Source organism: Somniosus microcephalus, chromosome 27 (assembly GCF_052327205.1).
Source record: "Somniosus microcephalus isolate GS21.2 chromosome 27, FLI_Smic_1.0, whole genome shotgun sequence".
Lineage (NCBI taxonomy): Eukaryota > Metazoa > Chordata > Chondrichthyes > Squaliformes > Somniosidae > Somniosus > Somniosus microcephalus.
Genome location: NC_141013.1, coordinates 49,334,457 through 49,356,021, shown reverse-complemented (window position 1 = coordinate 49,356,021; position 21,565 = coordinate 49,334,457). Strand labels below are relative to the sequence as shown.

The window sequence follows — 21,565 nt, the reverse complement described above, 5'->3', positions numbered from 1 at the left end:
AACCATCAATGCTGTGAGTGAAAGTGGTTTGTCCTGGCACAAAAGTAGTCACTCTCCTATCTTTACAAGAATGTACGTCAACTGGTGGTAAAAAGCGTGTTTAATTTAAACTTTCCCTGGTATTCGACCACTTTCACTCACATTACGTTAACTAATAACTGAAGTGCTCTTTACTGGGTAGTTTATCAGTGACAATTTGTGGGTGCAAACTTTAAATAAAGAAATTAAATGGCAACATTTAAGGGAAGTCCAGTAGATTTTGATGTGTTTGAGTAGAAGTCTAGCTCCCTGTTGGTTCAGTTGGTAAAGTCTACCTGAGCTGTACAGATTCCTGGTCTGTACTGAGTTAGCTGACTGGTGATGATGTGTAATTAGCCAACGTTCCTGGGTTCCTGCTTTTGATGAGTTTTCCACGGACCTGACAGCAAGTGGGTGTGAGGAGGAGAGGATTGAGATTGCTAGTAAATGTTCCCAGCCCCTCGGATTGAATAGTCTACCAACACTCTTGTGTCTGAGCTCGTGTGTGAAGGGTTTGATCTAATGGCCATTGCGGAAACATGGTGCAGAGTGACCAAGGTTGGGAACTAAATATTCCAGTGTACTTGACTTTTAGAAGAGACAGACAAAATGGAAATAGGCGAGGTGGGGTGGGGGGGTAAAGACAGTAGAGAGAAAGGATCTTAGCTCAGAAAATGATGTAGAATCAGTTTGGGTGGAGCTACGAAACAACAAGGGGCAGAAAACACTGGTGGGAGTAGTTTATAGGCCTCCTAACAGTAGTTCTAGTGTCGGGCAGAGTATAAATCAAGAAACTTAGATGTGCATTTAACAAGGGTAATATAATCCTGGGGGACTTTAATCTTCATGTAGACTGGGCAAACCAAATTCGCAGTAATAGTGTGGAGGATGAGTTCATGGAATGTATTCAAGATAGTTTTCTAGATCAGTATGTTGAGGTACCAACTAGATCAAGTATTGTAGTTTCTCCTTTAATAATTAATAACCTTGTTGTAAAGGAGCCTCTGGGGAAGAGTGATCATAATATGATAGAATTTTATATTACATTTGAGAGTGATTCAGTTAAGTCCAAAACTAAGGTCTTGTATATCTGAACAAAGCAAACTAGGTAGGCATGAGAGGCGAGTTGTCTAAAAAGACTTGCATTTATATAGCGCCTTTCGCGACCACTGGACGTCCCAAAGCGCTTTACAGCTAGTGAAGTACTTTTTAAAGTGTAGTCACTATTGTAATGTAGGAAACACAGCAGCCAATTTGCGAACAGCAAGCTCCCACAAGCAGCAATGTGATAATGACCAGATAATCTTTTTTTAGATGTTGGTTGAGAGATAAATATTGGCCAGGGCACCGGGGATAACTCCCCTGTTCTTCGAAATACTGCCATAGAATCCTTTACATCCACCTGTGAGAGCAGATAGGGCCTCGGTTTAACGTCCCACCCGAAAGACAGCTCCTCCAACAGTACAGCACTCCCTCAGTACTGCACTGGAGTGTCGGCCTAGATTTTTGTGCTCGAGTCTCTGGAGTGGGACTTGAACCCACAACCTTCTGACTCAGAGGTGAGAGTGGTACCGTACCCACTGAGCCACAGCTGACACTAAGGTAGATTTGGAAACTAGATTAAAAGATATGACTGTAGATCAGCAATGGCAAATATTTAAAGAAACAATTCATCATTCGCAACAAATATACATTCCACGAAGGATCAAAAAACCCATGGGCTTAGTAGTCCAACAGTAGCTAACAAAAGAAGTTAAAGATAGTATTAGATTAAAGGAAGAGGCTTATAATGTTGCCAGAAAGAGTAGTAAGACTGAGGATTGGGAAGATTTTAGAATTAAGCAAAGGATGACCAAGAAATTGACAGAGAATATGAGAGTAAACTAGCTAGAGACATAAAAACAGATTGTAAAAGCTTCTTATTTATTATTAGATATATAAAAGGAAAGAGATTAGCGAAAGTAAACATGGGTCCCTTAGAGGCAAAGACAGGAGAAACTACAATGGCGAATAAGGAAATGGCAGAGTCATAGTCCTAACGGTACAAAAGGAGGCCATTCGTCCCATCGAGTCCGTGCCGGCTCTCTAGAGCAATCCAGTCAGTCCCATTCCCCCGCTCTATCCCCGGAGCCCTGCAAGTTTATTTCCCTCAAGTGCCTATCCAGTCTCCCCTTGAAAACATTGAGTGTCTCCGCTTCCACCATGTCCGTCAGCAGCGAGTTCCAGGTCTTCACCACTCGCGGTGTAAAAAAAAAAAAAAAGTTTTTCCTCACATCCCCCCTGTATTTCTTGCCCAAAACCTTAAATCTGTGTCCCCTAGTCCTTCTACCGTCAACTAATGGGAACAGCCTTTCCCTGTCTAGCCTATCCAAACCCGTCGTAATCTTGTACACCTCTATCAAATCACTCCTCAACCTCCTTTGCTCTAATGAAAACAAATCCAACTTCTCCAACCTGTCCTTGTAGCTAAGATCCCCCATCCCCGGAACCATTCTGGTAAATCTCCTCTGCAATCTCTCAAGGGCCTTCACATCCTTCCTAAAGTGTGGTGACCAGAACTGGACGCAATACTCCAGTTGTGACCTAACCAACGCTTTATAAAGATTCAGCATAACTTCTCTACTTTTGTACTCAATACCTCTATTTATGAAGCCCAAGATCCCATATGCTTTGTTAATCTATATTCTCAATATATTAATGATCTAGACAAGGGAACTAGATGTAATATCTCCAAATTTGCAGACGACACAAAGCTGGGTGGGCGTGTGTGCTGTGAGGAGGATGCCGAGAAACTCCAGGATGATTTGGACAGGTTGGGTGATTGGGCAGAATCATGGTAGATGCAATATAACGTGGATAAATGTGAGGTTATCCACTTTGGTGTCAAACAGGAAGGCAGATTATTATCTGGCAATTGCTTGGGAGAAGGGGAAGTGCAACGAGACCTGGGTGTCCTTGTGCACCAGTCGCTGAAGGTAAGCATGCAGGTGCAGCAGGCGGTTAAGAAGGCAAATGGTATGTTGGCCTTCGTAGTGAGAGGGTTTGAGTACAGGAACAAGGATGTCTTGCTCCAGTTGTACAGGGCCTTGGTGAGACCACATCTTGAGTATTGTGTGCAGTTTTGGTCGCCTTATCTGAGGAAGGATGTTCTTGCCATGGAAGGAGTTCAGTGAAGATTCACCAGGCTGATACCTGGGATGACAGGAATGACGTATGAGGAGAGATTTCGGTCGATTGGGCTTGTACTCGCTGGAGTTTAGAAGAATGAGAGGGGATCTCATTGAAACTTATAAAATTCTGACAGGACTGGACAGACTAGATGCAGGAAGGATGTTCCCAATTGTCGGGGAGTCCAGAACCAGGGGTCACAGTCTAAGGATAAGGAGTAAGCCATTTAGGACAGAAATGAGGAGGAATTTCTTCACCCAGAGAGTGGTGAACCTGTGGAATTCTCTACCACAGAAGGCAGTAGAGGCCAATTCATTAAATATATTCAAGAAGGAGTTGGATATATTTCTTGAGGCTAAGGGGATCAAGGGGTATGGGGAGAAAGCAGGGACAGGGTACTGAATTTGGATGATCAGCCATGATCGCATTGAATGGCGGAGCAGACTTGAGGGGCCGAATGGCCTACTCCTGCTCCTATCTTCTATGTTTCTATGTTAAACACTCTCTCAATATATCCTGCCACCTTCAGGAACCTATGCACATTAACTCCCAGGTCCCTCTGTCCCTGCACACTCTGTAAAACTGTGCCATTAAGTGTATATTGCCTCTCCCTGTTCTTCTCCATCTGCCCATTCTGCTAGCCTTACTATGTCCTGTTGCAGTCGATTGGTATCATCCTCACTGTTTGCCACACCCCCAAGTTTGGTGTCATCGGCAAATTTAGAAATTCTACTCTATTCCAATATCCTGGTCATATATCAAAAAATGCAGTGGCCCCAGCACTGACCCTTGGAGAACACCACTGTCTATCATCCTCCAGTCTGAAAAACAGCCATTTACCACAGCTCACTGTTTTCTGTCCTTAAGCCAATTCCTTATCCAAGCTGCCACTGACCCACCTATTCCATGAACCTCAATTTTGTTAACCAGCCTCCTATGTCAAACGCCTTCCGAAAATCCATGTAGACAACATCCATTGCATTCCCTTCATCAATCGTCTGTTACTTCATCAAAAAATTCATTTAGATTAGTCAAACACGATCTTCCTTTTACAAACCCATGTTGGCTCTCCTTAATTAGCTTAAACCTCTCCAAATGCCCGTTAAATTTTTCCTTGATTATTGTTTCTAAAACTTTACCCACCACTGATGTTAAACTGACCAGCCTGTAGTTACTAGGATTGTCCTTACACCCTTTCTTGAACAATGGTGTCACATTTGCCACTTTCCAATCCTCGGGCACATCCCCCGCATCTAGGGAAGATTGGAAAATTATGGCAAGCCCTTCTGCTATCTCCTCCCCCAATTCCCTTAGCAACCTGGGATGCAAGCCATCTGGACCAGGTGACTTGTCCACTCTAAGCATGCCCAGCCTTTCTAGTACATCCTGTCTATCAATTTTCACCCCTTCCATTGCTTCTACCTTTTCCACTTCTACCGATATTTTGTCAGCATCCACCTCCTTAGTAAACACCGATACAAAGTACTCATTGAGTATTCTAGCCTTGCCCTGCGCTCCTAAACATATATCACCTTCTTTGTCTCTAATAGGCCCCACCCCGCCTCTTACTACCCGCTTACTGTTTACAAGATTTTTGGGTTCCCTTTTATGTTGACCACCATTCTACTCTCATTCTCTCTTTGCCAATCTTCTTTTCATCTTCGCATCCCCTCTCAACTTATTGTATTTGGTCTGGTTCTCCCTTGAAGAATTCACCTGACATGCATCATACACCCTTTTTTTTTGTTTCATCATCTCTATCTCCCTTGTCATCCAAGGAGCCCTTGCTTTGGTTCCCTTACCCTTCCCTCTTGCTGGAATGTACCTAGCCTGTACTTGGAACATCTCCTCCTTAAAGATCACCCATTGTTCCATAATAGTTTTTCCTGTCAGTCTTTGGTTCCATTTTACTCTGGCTAGATCCTTTCGCATCCCATTGAAGTTAGCCCTATTCCAGTTTAGAAGTTCCACTCTAGATTGGTCCTTGCTCCTCTCCATTGCTAATCTAAATCTTATGATACGATGATCACTCGTACCCAAGTGTTCTCCCACAGACACTTGGTCGACCTGGCCCACCTCACTCCCCAGCACCAGATCCAGCAATGCCTCCTTCCTAGTTGGGCCAAGAACATATTGGTCAAGGAAATTCTCCTGAACACATTTCAGAAATTCCTCCCCTCCTTTCTCTTTACCCTAGCATTATGATGTTAAACAAGCACTTTGTACAGGTAGACTACCCTTTATCCGGACTTCCGAAAACCGAAACCCTCTAAAAACCGAAGGTTTTTTCGGTCAGTGTAAGTCCAGCGTAAGTCGTGCGCACGACCCCCCCCGCGGACCCCTGCCGACCCCCCCCGCCGGCCCCGACCCCCGCCAACCCCCCCCCCCGCGGACCCCCGCCGACCCCGACCCCCGCCGACTTACGCTGAGCGTCAGCGTAAGTCGTGCGCGCGGACCGGCCCCCGCCGACTTACGCTGAGCGTCAGTGTAAGTCGTGCGCGCGGACCCCCGCCGACCCCGACCCCCGCCGACTTACGCTGAGCGTCAGTGTAAGTCGTGCCCGCGGACCCCCGCCGGCCCCGACCCCCCCCCCCCCGCCGACCCCGACCGTAAGTCGGCGGGGGTCGGGGCCGGTAGGGGGGTCGGCGGGGGGTCGTGCGCACGACCCCCCGTCGACCCCCCCGCGGACCCCTGCCGACCCACCTTCCGAAATCCGAAATTCTCCGAAAACAGAAACACGGCTGGTCCCGAGGTTTTCGGATAAAGGATAGTCTACCTGTATCTGTCTTTACAGTAGAAGACACAAATAGCATTCCGAAAAAGGTGGTGAACCAAGGGTCCAGTGAGACTGAGGAGCTTAAAGAAATTAGTATTAGGAAAGCAATTGGTATGGAGAAATTAATGGGACTGAAAGTTGGCATATCCCCTGGACTTGATGGCCTATATCCTAGGGTTCTGAAAGAGGTGGCTGCAGAGCTAGTTCTGACGAAGGGTCGTCGACCTGAAACATTAACTCTGTTTCTCTCTCCACAGATGCTGCCTGACCTGCTGAGTATTTCCAGCATTTTCTGTTTTTATTTCAGATTTCCAGCATCCACGGTATTTTGCTTTTGAGATGGTGGATGCATTGGTTTTGATTTTCCAGAATTCCTGAGATTCTAGAACGGTTCCTGTGGACTGGAAGGTAGCAAACGTAATTCCACTATTCAAAGAAAGAGGCAAAGAGAAAACAGAACTGTAGACCAGTTATCCTGATCAGTAGTCGGGAAAATGCTAGAATCTATTATTAGGGACGTGGTGACAGGGCCTTAGAAAATCAGAAGATTGGGCCGAGTCAACACGGATTTATGAAAGGGAAATCATGTTTGACAAATCTGTGAGTTTTTTGAGGGTGTAACTAGCAGAATAGATAAGGGGAACCAGTGGATGTGGTGTATTTGGATTTTCAAAAAGCATTCGGTAAGGTGCCACACAAGAGGTTATTACACAAAATTAGGGCTAATGAGGTTGAGGGTAATATAATAGCATGGATTGAGGATTGGTTAACGGACAGAAAACAGAGTAGGAATAAACAGGTCATTTTCGGGTTGGCAGGCTGTAACTAGTGGGGTACCGCAAGGATCAGTGCTTGGGCCTCAGCTATTTACAATCTATATCAATGACTTAGATGAGGGGGACAGAGTGTAATGTATCCGTTTGCTGACAATACAAAGTTAGGTTGGACAGTAAGTTGTGAGGAGGATGCAAAGAGGCTGCAAAGTGATATAGACAGGTTAAGTGAGTGGGCAAGAACATGGCAGGTGGAATATAATGTGAAGAAGTGTGAAATTATTCATTTTGGTAGGAAAATTAGAAAAGCAGAATATTTTTTTAAATGGTGAGAGACTGGGCTTTATTACAAAGGAATTGGATTATAAGAGTAAAGAAGTCTTAGTACAATTATATAAGGCCTTGGTGAGACCACACCTGGAGTACTGTGTACAGTTATGGGCTAGTACTGAAGGAAGGATATACTTACCTTAGAGGGAGTGCAACAAAGGTTCACTGGACTGATTCCTGGCAGGAGGGGATTGTCTTCGGAGGAGAGACTAAGTGGACTAGGCTTATATTCCCTAGATGTTAGAAGAATGAGGGGTGATCTGATTGAAACATACAAACTTCTTAATGGGCTTGACAGGATAGATGATGGGAGGATGTTTCCCCTGGCTGGGGAGCCTAGAACTCTGGGTCACAGTCTCAGAATAAGGGGTCGGCCATTTTGGACTGAGATGAGGAGAAATTTCTTCACTCAAAGGGTTGTGATCTTTGGAATCCTCTACCCCAGAGAGCTGCAGATGCTCAGTCGTTGAGTTTATTGAAGACAGCGATCCAAAGGGATTGGATATGGGGATAGTGCGGAAAGGTGAAGTTGAGGTAGAAGGTCAACCATGATCATATTGAATAGCGGAGCAGGCCCGAAGGGCCAAATGGGCTACTCTGGCTCCTAATTCTTATATGATGTTCTGGACAAGATATTAGTGCAATTTGCACCAGTAAAATCTACAACTGCAGGAGTCTGGTACTGGGAGTTAAAGAGTAGAAAATCTTGCTGTTTCCCCTGGTTAAAGGGTATAAAATATTCCTTCCAGTACAGTTACAACAACAACAACTTGTATTTATATAGTGCCCTTAATGTAGTAAAATGTCCCAAGGCGCTTCACAGGAGTATTTTAAGACAAATAATTTGACACCGAGCCACATAAGGATAAATTAGGGCAGGTGACCAAAAGCTTGGTCAAAGAGGTAGGTTTTAAGGAGCGTCTTAAAGGAGGAGAGAGGTAGCGATGCGGAGAGGTTTAGGCAGGGAATTCCAGGTTGGATACCTGAAGCAGATCTGTTCCTGGGTACCCGTTAGGTGATTTTTAGATGTTTTCATCCTCGATGACTTCGACTTCCCCCGCCCTGTAAAGTGGGTAGGCAGCGAGCAGACTGAGAGTGGAGTTGAGTGGAACGAAGCAGAGTTGAACCTGGCATGTGTGAAGTCTATCGGCTGCCTATTGGGGCTGTGCTGCTCCCATTCCCACAGTTGTTCCTAATATTCATAGAATCTTACAGCACAAGAGGAGGCCATTCAGCCTGTCCTGCCTGTGCTGACTCTTTGAAAGAGCTCTCCAATGTAGTCCTACGCCCAGCCTTTTCCCATCAGCACTGCAAATTAGTCCTCTTCAAGTACATGTTCATTTGCCTCTTGAAAGTTCTAATGGAATCTGCTACCACCACCCTTTCAGCGAGTGCGATCCAGATCTTAACAACCCTCTGTGAAGGACTTTCTCCTCCTTTCCCTTCTGGTTCTTTTGCCAATTACTTTGAATCTGTGACCCCTGGTTACCGACCCACTTGCCAGAGGAAACAGTTTCTCCCTACTTGCTCTATCAAAACCCCTCATAATTGTGAATACCTCGATTAGGTCTCCCCTTAACCTTCTCTGCTCAGCGGAGAACAATCTCCACTTCTCCAATCTCTCCACATCATTGAAGTCCCTCATCCCTGGTATCAACCTGGCAAACTTCCCCTGTACCCTCAACAAGCCCTTGACATCCTCCCTAAAGTGTCGTGTCCAGAATTGGACACACTATTTCTGCTGTGATTTGTAAAGGTTTAGCACGATTCCCTTGTTTTTGTATTTAATGCCCCTATTTACAAAGCCAAGTATCCCATACGCTTTCTTAACCGCCTTATCAACTTGCCCTGCCACCTTCAAGGATTTGTGAATATGCATCCCCAGGTCCCTCTGCTCTTGCATATATTCTGACACTTTTGCACTTTTAACAGTCATTGGTATATGAAAACATAGAAACATAGAAGATAGGAGCAGGAGTAGGCCCTTCGAGCCTGCTCCGCCATTCAATGAGATCATGGCTGATCATTCAAATTCAGTACCCTGTCCCTGCCTTCTCCCCATATCCCTTGATCCCTTTAGCCTTAAGAAATATATCCAACTCCTTCTTGAATATATTTAATGAATTGGCCTCTACTGCCTTCTGTGGTAGAGAATTCCACAAGTTCACCACTCTCTGGGTGAAGAAATTCCTCCTCATTTCAGTCCTAAATGCCCTACCCCTTATCCTTAGACTATGACCCCTGGTTCTGGACTCCCTGACCATCGGGAACATCCTTCCAGCATCTAGTCTGTCCAGGCCTGACAGAATTTTATAGGTTTCGATGAGATCCCCTCTCAATCTTCCAAACTCCAGTGAGTGTAAGCCCAATCGACACAATCTCTCCTCATATGTCATTCCTGCCATCCCAGGTATCAGCCTGGTGAATCTTCGCTGCACTCCTTCCATGGCAAGAACGTCCTTCCTCAGATAAGGCGACCAAAACTGCACACAATACTCAAGGTGCGGTCTCACCAAGGCCCTGTACAACTGCAGCAAGACATCCTTGTTCCTGTACTCGAACCCTCTTGCTACGAAGGCCAACATACCATTTGCTGCCTTAATCGCCTGCTGCACCTGCATGCTTACCTTCAGCGACTGGTGCACAAGAACACCCAGGTCTCTTTGCACTTCCCCTTCTCCCAATCTATTGCCATTCAAATAATAATGTGCCTTCCTGTTTTTGCCACCAAAGTGGATAACCTCACATTTATCCACATTATAGTGCATTTGCCATGTTTCTGCCCAATCACCTAACCTGTCCAAATCGTACTGGAGATTCATGACATCCTCCTCGCAGCATACCCTCCCACCCAGCTTTGTGTCGTCTGCAAATTTGGAGATATTACATCCAATTCCCTCGTCCAGATCATTAATATATATTGTGAACAGCTGGGGTCCTAGGACCGATCCTTGCGGTACCCCACTAGTCACTGCCTGCCACTCGGAAAACGACCCGTTTATTCCAACTCTTTGCTTTCTGTCCGCCAACCAGTTCTCTATCCAATTCAATACCTTGCCCCCAATCCCATGTGCCTTAATTTTGCACGCTAATCTCTTATGTGGGACCTTATCGAAAGCCTTCTGAAAGTCCAAATACACCACATCCACTGGTTCTCCCTTATCTATTTTACCAGTTACATCCTCAAAAAATTCCAGTAGATTAGTCAAGCATGATTTACCTTTTGTAGATCCACGTTGACTTTGTCCGATCCTGTCACTGCTTTCCAAGTGCTCTGCTATTACATCTTTTATAATGGACTCTAGCATTTTCCCCACTACCGATGTCAGGCTTACCGGTCTATAATTCCCCGCTTTTTCTCTGCCACCTTTTTTGAATAGTGGGGTAACATTAGCTACCCTCCAATCCATGGGTACTGTTCCAGAGTCTATCGAGTTCTGGAAGATGACCAGCAATGCATCTACTATTTCTAGGGCCACTTCCTTAAGTACCCTGGGATGTAGATTATCAGGCCCTGGGGATTTATCGGCCTTCAGTCCCATCAATTTTCCTAACACCATTTCCCTACAAATACTGATTTCTTTCAGTTCCACCCTTTCATCAGACACCATGTTCCCTGGTATTTCTGGGAGGTTATTTGTGTCCTCCTTTGTGAAGACAGAACCAAAATATGCATTTAGTTGGTCTGCCATTTCTTTGTTCCCCATTATAAATTCCCCCGATTCTGACTGCAAGGGACCTACGCTTGACTTCACCAATCTTTTTCTCTTCACATATCTATAAAAGCTTTTACAGTCAGTTTTTATGTTCCCTGCAAGCTTACTCTCATATTCTATTTGCCCTTAATTAATCCCTTTGTCCTCCTTTGTTGAATCCTGAACTGCTCCCAATCCTCAGGATTATTGCCTTTTCTGGCCAATTTGTATGTCCTCTCCTTATGCTGTCCCTAATTTCCCTTGTTACCCACGGTTGGGTCACCTATTTTGTTTTATTTTTATGCCAAACTGGGATGAACAACTTCTGCAGTTCATCCATTCGGTCTTTGAATGTTTGGCATTGCCTATCCACCGTCACCCCTTGGAGTGCCATTCCCCAATCAATCCTACCCAACTCGCTCCTCAGACCATCGTAGTTTCCTTTATTTAAATTGAGGACCCTTGTTTCTGAGTCAACTACTTCATTCTCCATCTTAATGAAGAATTCGATCATATTATGATCGCTCCGACCCAAGGGGCCTCGTACAACAAGATTGCTAATTAATCCTTTCTCGTTACATAATACCCAGTCTAAGATGGCCTGATCTCTGGTTGGTTCCTCGACATATTGGCCCAGGAAACCATCCCGTAAACACTCCAGGAATTCCTCCTCCACAGTATTGTTACCAATTTGGTTAGCCCAATCTATATGTAGATTAAAGTCACCCCTCAAAGGTTGTAATCTCTGGATTACTCCCGGTGCCACGTGCTAGTGAGTATAGGAATAGGAAGATAGAACAGATGAACGGGAGGGCTTTAGTTTCCTGGATCACTGGGTCTGCTTCTGGGAAAGGTGGGACTTGTACAAGTCGGACGGTTTACACCTGAACCAGAGGGGGACCAATATCCTTGCGGGGAGGTTTGCTAGCACTGCTGGGGGGGGTTTAAACTAACTTGGCAGGGGGATGGGATACAGAGTGGAACTATAGTAGGGGGTGATTTACAGCTAAATACAGAGGAAAAAAACAAGTCAGCTGGGAAGGCAGAGCAAATATGTGAAGGCAAAAGGGAATATGGCAAGGCTGGAAGGCATTTATTTTAATGCAAGGAGTCTTGCAAATAAGGTGGATGAACTGAAGTTGTTGTTGAACACATGGGAGTACGATATTGTTGCTATCACAGAGACATGGTTGAGGGAGGGTCAGGACTGGCAGCTCAATATTCCGGGGTATAGAATCTTCAGGCGAGACAGAGGGGGGTGTAAAAGGGGAGGGGCTGTTGCAATATTAATTAAGGAATCAATTACTGCTGTAAGGAGGGATGATATATTAGCAGGTTCCTCTAATGAGGCCATATGGGTAGAACTTAAAAATAAAAAGGGGGCAAGCACTTTGCTGGGAGTGTACTATAGGCCCCCAAACAGTCAGGGGGAGATAGAGGAACAGATATGTAGGCAAATCTCAGAGAAGTGCGAAAATAATAGGGTAATAATAGTGGGGGATTTCAACTTCCCCAATATAAATTGGGATAGTCAGAGTGTGAAAGGCTTAGAGGGTGCAGAATTCTTAAAGTGCATCCAGGAGAGCTTTTTGAGCCAACATGTAGAAAGTCCTACAAGAGAGGGGGCGGTACTGGACCTAATTCTAGGGAATGTAGCCGGGCAAGTGGTGGAAGTGTCAGTAGGAGAGCATTTTGGTGACAGTGACCATAATTCGGTGAGATTTAAGGTGGTCATGGAAAAAGACAAAGACGGCCCGGAAATAAGGGTTCTAAATTGGGGGAAGGCCGATTTTAATATGATAAGGCAGGATCTGGCCAAAGTGGACTGGGAGCAGCTACTTATAGGAAAATCCACATCAAAGCAGTGGGAGACATTCAGAAGGGAAATAGAGTACAACGCCAACATGTTCCTGTAAAGGTCAAGGGTGGGACCAACAAGCAAAGGGAACCTTGGATGACAAGGGATATACAAAAATGCATTAGGAAAAAAAGGGGGGCTTTTGGCAGTTACAAAAGACTAAAGACGGAGGAAGCCCCAGAGGAGTATAAAAAGTGCTGGGGCATACTTAAAAAGGAAATTAGGAGGGCAAGGAGGGGCCATGAAATAACACTGGTGAGCAAAATAAAGGAAAATCCTAAGATGTTTTATAAGTATATTAAGGGCAAGAGGATAACCAGGGAAAGGGTAGGGCCCATTAGGGACCAAAGTGGCAATCTGTGTGTACAGCCAGATGATGTAGGCGGGGTTTTAAATGAATTTTTTGCATCTGTGTTCACTATGGAGAAAGATGATGTAGACATAGAAATTGGGCAAGGGGACTGTGACATACTTGAACATATTAGCATCGAGAGGGAGGAGGTACTCGCGGTTTTAGCAGGCCAAAAAGTGGATAAATCCCAAGGCCCGGACGAGATGTATCCCAGGCTGTTGTGTGAGGCAAAGGAGTAGATTGCAGGGGCTCTGACACAAATTTTCAGAACCTCTCTGGCCACAGGGGATGTACCAGAGGACTGGAGAACAGCTAACGTAGTACCATTATTCAAGAAGGGTAGCAGGGATAAACCAGGGAATTACAGGCCAGTGAGCCTAACATCTGTGGTAGGGAAATTATTGGAAAAAATTCTGAGGGACAAAATTAGTCTCCACTTGGAGAGGCAAGGATTAATCGGGGATAGTCAGCATGGCATTGTCAAGGGTAAATCATGTCTGACCAATCTGATTGAATTTTTCGAGGGGGTGACTAGGTGTGTGGATGAGGGAAATGCTGTGGATGTGGTTTACATGGATTTCAGTAAAGCTTTTGACAAAGTCCCGCATAGGAGACTGGTCAAGAAGGTAAGAGCCCATGGGATCCAGGGTGCCTTGGCGCGTTGGATCCTAAACTGGCTGAGTGGCAGGAGGCAGAGGGTGATGGTCGAAGGTTGTTTTTGTGACTGGAAGCCTGTGTCCAGTGGGGTACCTCAGGGATCGGTGCTGGGTCCCTTGCTGTTTGTGATCTACATAAATGATTTGGATGAGAATGTAAAAGGTATGATCAGTAAGTTCGCAGATGACACGAAAATTGGTGGGGTGGTAAATTGCGAGGAGGAAAGCCTCAGGCTACAGGACGATATAAACGGGTTGGTCAGATGGGCGGAAAAGTGGCAAATGGAATTTAACCCTGAAAAGTGCGAGGTGATGCATTTTGGACGTACAAATAAGGCAAGGGAATACACAATGAGTGGTAGGGCCCTAGGAAGCACAGAGGGTCAGAGGGACCTTGGTGTACATGTACATAGATCCCTGAAGGCAGCGGAACAGGTAGATAAGGTGGTTAAAAAGGCATATGGGATACTTGCCTTCATTAGCCGAGGCATAGAATATAAGAGCAGGGAGGTTATGATGGAGCTGTACAAAATGCTGATGAGGCCACAGCTGGAGTACTGTGTGCAGTTCTGGTTGCCTCACTATAGGAAGGATGTGATTGCTTTGGAGAGGGTGCAGAGAAGATTCACCAGGATGTTACCTGGGATGGAGCGCCTCAGCTATGAAGGAAGACTAAACAGGCTGGGGTTGTTTTCCTTGGAGCAAAGAAGGCTGAGGGGGGACCTGATTGAGGTGTACAAAATGATGAGGGGCATAGATAGGGTAGATAAAGAGGAACTTTTCCCCTTAGTAGGGGGGTCAATAACAAGGGGGCATAGATTCAAGGTAAGGGGCAGGAGGTTTAGAGGGGAATTGAGGAGGAACTTTTTCACCCAGAGGGTGGTTGGAATCTGGAACTCACTGCCTGAAAGGGTGGTAGAGGCAGGAACCCTCATAACATTCAAGAAGCATTTGGATGAGCACTTGAAATGCCATTGCATACAAGGCTATGGACCAAATGCTGGAAAATGGAATTAGACTGGACAGGGATTGATGGACGGCGCAGACACGATGGGCCGAAGGGCCTCTTTCTGTGCTGTATAACTCTATGACTCATGATGACTGCTGTGCCCTTATTGCACGCTTCTTTAATTTCCCTTTTAATGCCATCCCCAACCTCCACCTTACTGTTTGGAGGTCTATATACCACTCCCACTAATGTTTTTTTCCCCTTAGTATTTCTCAATTCTACCCATACAGATTCCACATCATCAGAGCTAATATCCTTCATTACAATTGTGTTAATCCTTTCTTTAACCAGTAATGCTACCCCACCTCCCTTTCCTTTTTGCTTATCTTTCCTGAATATCGAATACCCCTGGATGTTGAGTTCCCAGTCTTGGCCATCCTTGAGCCACGTTTCCGTAATCCCAACCAAATCATATTCATTTACCTCTATTTGCGCAGCCAATTCATCCACCTTATTACAAATGCTCCTCGCATTAAGACACAAAGCCTTCAGGCTTGTTTCTTTAACGCTCTTAGACCTATTAGAATTATTATTTACTGTGGCCATGTTTGATTTAAACCGTTGATTTCTCTGACTGCCACTTTTGTTTTTCTCCTTCCTATCTTTTGCTTTTATCCTTGTTTCCCTTTCCTCTGTCTCCCTGCTCAGGTTCCCAACCCCCTTCCATTTTAGTTTAAACCCTCCCCCACAGCACTAGCAAACAAACCCCCTAGGACATCGGTTCCAGCCCTGCCCAGGTGCAGACCATCCGGTTTGACCTGGTCCCACCTCCCCCAGAACTGGTTCCAATGTCCCAGGAACTTGAATCCCTCCCCCTGGCATCATTCCTCTAGCCACGTATTCATCTGAAGTATCCTTCTATTTCTACTCTGACTAGCACGTGGCACTGGTAGCAATCCTGAGATTACTACCTTTGAGGTCCCATTTTTTAATTTACCTCCTAACTCCCTATATTCCGCTTTTAAGACCTCATCCCGCTTTTTACCTACATCGTTGGTGCCTATATGCACCACGACAACTGGCTGTTCACCCTCCCCTTCCAAGATGTTCTGCCGCCGCTCGGAGACATCCTTGACCCTTGCACCAGGGAGGCAACACACCACCCTGGAGTCTCGTTTGCGGCCGCAGAAACGCCTATCTATTCCCCTTACAATTGAATCCCCTATTACTATAGCTCTACCACTCTTTTTCCTCCCATTCTGTGCAGCAGAGCCACCCCTGGTGCCAGGAAGTTGGCTGCTGCTGCCTTCCTCCGATAAGCCATCCCCCCCAACAGTACTCAAAGTGGTATATCTGTTGGAGAGGGGGATGGCCACAGGGGACCCCTGCACTACCTGCCTGCACCTAGTACTCTGCCTGTTGGTCACCCGTTCCCTTTCTTCCTGTCCAACCTCTACCTGTGGAACGCTCCAGTATGCATCCAATCGCAGCTTCAGCACCGCAATGCGGTCTGTCAGTAGCTGCAGCTGGGTGCACTTCCATGCACACGTAGTTGTCAGGGACACAGGAAGCGTCCCTGAGTTCCCACATATAGCAGGAGGAGCAGATCACGGGGCCGGGCTGTCCTGCCATGATTTACCCTTTAATTAATTGAGTTTAAATTAAATCAATCAATCCCACTAAATATTTTTTAAATTACGATTTGAAATAAATAACACAATACCTTGTATTTTGTTGTGCTTTATACAGATTTTCTGCAACGTTAGATGTTCCAGTCACAATGGGTGAGATAAAGGTCTCCCCTGATTATAACTGGTTCCGGAGTACAGTTCCACTGAAAAAGGCAAGTACTACTTTTTGTTCCCCTCGATGTGATTGTTTGATCCCAGAGGGATGAGCTCTACTAATTTTGTATAAAGTATCATTAATTTTTGTTTTTCTGTACTTCTTTTACATGAAAACTGATCAAATGGCATCTGCGTGTATACCCAGTGCTTCAAGTATAGGGTACCTGTGCCCAGGATTCGTCCCAGTACTTCAGGTATAGGGTACCAGTGCCCAGGATTGTACCCAGTGCTCCAGGTGTGGGGTACCTGTTCCTAGTGCTCCAGCTGTGGGGTACCTGTGCCCAGGATTGTTCCCAGTGCTCCAGGTGTGGGGTACCTGTGCCCAGGATTGTACCCAGTGCTCCAGGTGTGGGATACATGTGCCCAGGATTTTACCCAGTGCTCCAGGTGTGGGATACATGTGCCCAGGATTGTATCCAGTGCTCCAGGTGTGGGGTACCTGTGCCCAGGATTGTACCCAGTGCTCCAGGTGTGGGGTACCTGTGCCCAGGATTGTACCCAGTGCTCCAGGTGTGGGTACCAGTGCCCAGGATTGTGCCCAGTGCTCCAGGTGTGGGGTACCTGTGCCCAGGATTGTACCCAGTGCTCCAGGTATGGGGACCTGTGCCCAGGATTATACCCAGTGCTCCAGGTGTGGGGTACCTGTGCCCAGGATTGTACCCAGTACTCCAGGTGTGGGGTACCTGTGCCCAGGATTGTACCCAGTGCTCCAGGTGTGGGGTACCTGTGCCCAGGATTGTACCCAGTACTCCAGTTGTGGGGTACCTGTGCCCAGGATTGTACCCAGTGCTCCAGGTGTGGGGTACCTGTGCCCAGGATTGTACCCAGTGCTCCAGGTGTGTGTACCAGTGCCCAGGATTGTATCCAGTGCTCCAGGTGTGGGGTACCAGTGCCCAGGAATGTACCCAGTGCTCCAGGTGTGGGGTACCAGTGCCCAGGATTGTACCCAGTGCTCCAGGTGTGGGCTACCTGTGCGCAGGATTGTATCCAGTGCTCCAGGTGTGGGGCACTGTTAGATCCGTGTGTTAACGGAGACACGTAATGCAGGAGTTGATTTAACAAGTGTTTACTGAACAAAGTCTGGAGATGAACTAACAACACAAGACGCTACACAGGCTTATATACCCGAGTGGTCACTACTGGTACTACAGTATACAGGAGCTTCAAAAACATAGTTCCTCTTAAAGGTACATACACTACAATTCCTCCCCTTTTAGATAAATAGTACATAACATTTTAAGTAATCATTAAATAACATTTTTACAAGAACAATAATATACACATTTGCTGAAGTTAATCAATTACAAATTCAGTCTCTCTGGAGGCTTCCTGACTCGGTCCGGATAACGCCTCGGTGGTGTAGTAGGTTCTTTTGGCAAGGTCGATTCGGCTTCAATGCTAGTGTCGGGTTCATCTGGTTCCAGTATCACCGGATCGGAGGTAGATACTATGGGTATCTCTGCTTCATCACTAGGCGTATAGAGTTGTGGTGTAGGTTGTCCTTTTTCGGATGACTCTATGATCTGGTCAGCATGGCGCCTTATTATGCTTTCTCCAATGTCCACGGTATACATCAGCGGTCCTAGTCGTGTGCAAATAGTTCCAGGCTGCCATTTCTCGGTACGGTAGTCCCGGGCCAAAACTGGTTGACCTATCTGGAAGGTTCTAGTTGGCCTTTCATTCATGCTTTGAAATTGCCGGTTCTCTACGTCCCTTCTGACGTTTGGCTTGACCAAATCCAGCCGGCATCTTAGTCTTCTATTGAAAAACATCATGGCGGGGGTTTGGTTTGTAACCACATGTGTAGCATTCCTGTACGCAAACAAGAAGTTATCTACCTTATGTTGTAGATTTATGTCTTTATTACCCATGGCCTTTATGGCCTTCTTGAAGGTCTGGACAAACGTTTCAGCCAATCCATTGGTGGCGGGATGGTATGGGGCGGACGTGTAGTGCTTAACCCCATTGTTTTTTAAGAACTTCCTGAATTCTTCGGATACAAATTGCGGTCCATTATCAGAACAGATCTGTTCAGGCAGCCCATTCCTGGCGAATGTGGTCCTTAATACTGTGATGGTTTTTTCCGTGGTGGTGGAGGACATCTTTATTACCTCCGGCCACTTGGAGTGTGCATCCACTGCGATTAAGAACATTGAGTCCATAAATGGACCAGCAAAGTCGATATGTACCCTTTGCCATGGAGATGAGGGCCACTCCAATGGATGTAGAGGGGCTTGTGGTGGGGCGTTTTGGACCTTCTGGCATCCTAGACAGCTCTTGGTCATTTCTTCGATGTCTCCATCGATACCTGGCCACCACACAAATGCTCTGGCTAAGTTCTTCATTTTCACTCCACCCAGATGCCCCTCGTGAAGCTCCTTTAGCACTCTATCCTTGAGTTTGGGTGAAATCACCACTCTGGATCCACACATCAAGGTTCCTCGGCACACTGACAGCTGTTCTCCTCTTTGCGAGAATGCTGGCAACAGTGGTTCGCCATGTGCTGGCCATCCCTTCACTGTTAAATCGTAGACTCGTGAGAGAGTCGCATTTCCTTTTCAATGGTCGAATTTGTCACCGGTAGACATTCCACTATGATCGAGTGGAATATCTCCACTGGGTCCACTGTAGGCGCCTCTTCCACCGTTGGCAACGGTAGGTGCGATAACCCGTCAGCATTCCCATGCTGTTTTGTTCCTTTGTACTCTGTCATATTGGTGTGCCCCTAGGAAAAGGGACCACCTCTGTAGCCTTTGCGCTGTCATAATGGGAACGCCCTTTTTAGGGTTGAATATGGAGACGAGGGGTTGATGGTCAGTCAACAAGGTAAACTTTTGTCCGTGTAGGTAATGGTTGAATTTCTTCACCCCCCACACCAGGCTGAGTGCCTCCCTGTCGATCTGGGCATAGTTACGCTCAGCTGAGTTCAATGAGCGTGACGTAAAAGCTATCGGCAGCTCCGAGCCATCAGGGAATCTATGCGATAATACCGCTCCCACGCCATAAGGGGATGCATCGCACGCCAGTCTGATTGGCAGTGATGGGTTGTAATGAGCCAACACTTCCCTGGACATGATCAAGCCTTTGCATTTATGGAAGGCACGTTTACAGTCTTCGCTCCATTTCCAAACTACTCCTGTTTGTAGCAGTGCGTTAAGCGGGTGCAGAACCGTCGACATAAAGTTTGGTAAAAATTTATGATTGTAATTTACTAATCCCAGGAACGACCTTAATTGTGAGACATTTTCAGGCGCTGGGGCCTTTACGACCGCTTCAATTTTTTCAGGTGACTTATGCAACCCTTCTTCGTTAATGACATGGCCACAATATGATATTTGTTTCTGGAAAAATTCGCATTTGGGGCGATTTGCTCATAGGCCCCGTTCTTTCAGCCTCGTGAGCACCTGCTCCAAGTTGGCAAGGTGCTCGTTGTCGTTTTCTCCTGTTACAAGGATGTCGTCTAGGTAGCATTGAGTCCCCGGAATCCCTTGCAGGACTTGCTCCATAGCTCTTTGCCAGATAGCCGGAGCTGATGCCACTCCGAAAACCAGTCGATTGTACTGGTACAGGCCTTTGTGTGTGTTTATCGTGAGATACTTTTTAGAGGCCTCCTCAACCTCCACCTGTAGATATGCCTGTGCTAAGTCAATTTTGGTGAAACGTTTCCCTCCGGATAGTGAGGCAAAAATATCTTCTATCCTCGGAAGAGGATACTGTACCGTGTGAAGAACCAGGTTTACAGTCACCTTGAAGTCCCCACAGATGCGAACTTTTCTCTTGTTCTTCAGATTTATCATTATTCAATGTTTTCTTCATGACTGGGACGATGGGTGTTGCCCACTCGCTCCAATCTACCTTGGATAATACGCCTGCTTTTTCCAAATTCTCCAGCTCTGCCTCGACGGCTGGACGAATTGCGTATGGCGCCGGCCTTGCCTTAAAAAAAACTTGGGAATTGCCGCATCTTCCACTTTTATTGAGGCGGTGGCGCCTTTCAGGGTTCCTAGTTCCTGTTGAAACACTTCTTTGGCGTTAACCAAGATTTCTTTTAATCGTCCAGGTATGACGTCATCATCGTTTTTTGTCTTACTGGTCACCGTCAGTGCCTGAATGGACTGCCAGTCTCAACGTATCTTTCTGATCCATTCACGTCCCAACAACGGCGGACCACCATCTTGCAGAACGTATAAATACAACTTCTGTATTTCCTTGCCGTTGTATACAACAGGCACCCTTATTTTCCCTCTGGGGTATACTTTCTGCCCCGTATATGTCTTCAAGACAATGGATGTGTCTTTCAAAGGTATATGCGGAAATAGCCGCTCGTAATCCCGTCGACTCATGACAGTTAGAGCTGATCCTGTATCTAGCTCCATTTTGACTGGGGACCCCGCTATCGTGAGGGTAACCCAAATGGTCTGGTAATCTTCTTTGGCAATTACATTATTTAATTTGAGACAGCTTAGTCTCTTGTTTCCGGAGTCGCTATCGTTCTTCTGGTCTTCGGAGCTACTGTCCGTCATCATTTGTACCTTTCTGTACTTTTCCTTATTGACCTTTTTAATGTCAGCGGATTTTTTTCCAGATCTGCATACACGTGCAATGTGTCCCATCTTTCCGCATTGCCTGCATGCTTTGTCCTTGAACCAGCAGTCCTTCTGGTCATGGGTGGATCTGCCGCAGCGATAACATCTGTCGAAACCCCGTGTCATTTCATGGGTGCCGAAGTCCTGTGGCTTTTGCTGTATCTCTGCAGCTCCTCTTGCTGCTGCTTCGTATGATACAGCCACACTGAAAGCCTTGTCCAGTGTCAAATCTTTCTCAGAAAGTAGTCTTTTCTGTGTTCCTTCGCTTAGGAGACCGCAGACGAATTTGTCTCGTAGAGAATCTGCCAGTCCTGCCCTGAATTGGCAGTGCTTTGACAGCTTTCGTAATTCGGTGAGGTAATCAGCGTTACTTTCATTCTTGTGCTGATTCCTCCTGAAGAATTTGAATCGTTCTGCTATCAGCAGCGGTGTTGGGTTTAAGTGCTCCTGTAAGGTATCAACAATCTCCTTAAAATTCTTGTCCATCGGTTTGGCTGGAGTGATCAAGTTTCGTAACAGCCCGTATGTCCTTGCGCCCATCAGATTTAGAAGTACCG

At 46.2% G+C, this 21,565-nt stretch overlaps 1 protein-coding gene across 8 annotated transcripts in view; it reads left to right on the top strand.

Moving 5' to 3' along the window:
- The window catches only part of spg21 (SPG21 abhydrolase domain containing, maspardin), an 80,928-nt gene that overhangs the window by 9,771 nt on the left and 49,592 nt on the right, over positions 1–21,565 (top strand). For 5 of the 8 annotated variants that reach the window (XM_085968940.1, XM_085968947.1, XM_085968939.1 and 2 more), the window contains one exon: positions 16,325–16,418. In XM_085968940.1, the coding sequence (XP_085825066.1) occupies positions 16,356–16,418 (63 nt within the window). In that variant the 5' untranslated portion in view covers positions 16,325–16,355. Of the gene's footprint in view, positions 1–6,219; positions 6,371–16,324; positions 16,419–21,565 lie in introns of all 8 variants that reach the window. The other 3 variants (XM_085968945.1, XM_085968944.1, XM_085968942.1) reach the window with 2 other exon arrangements.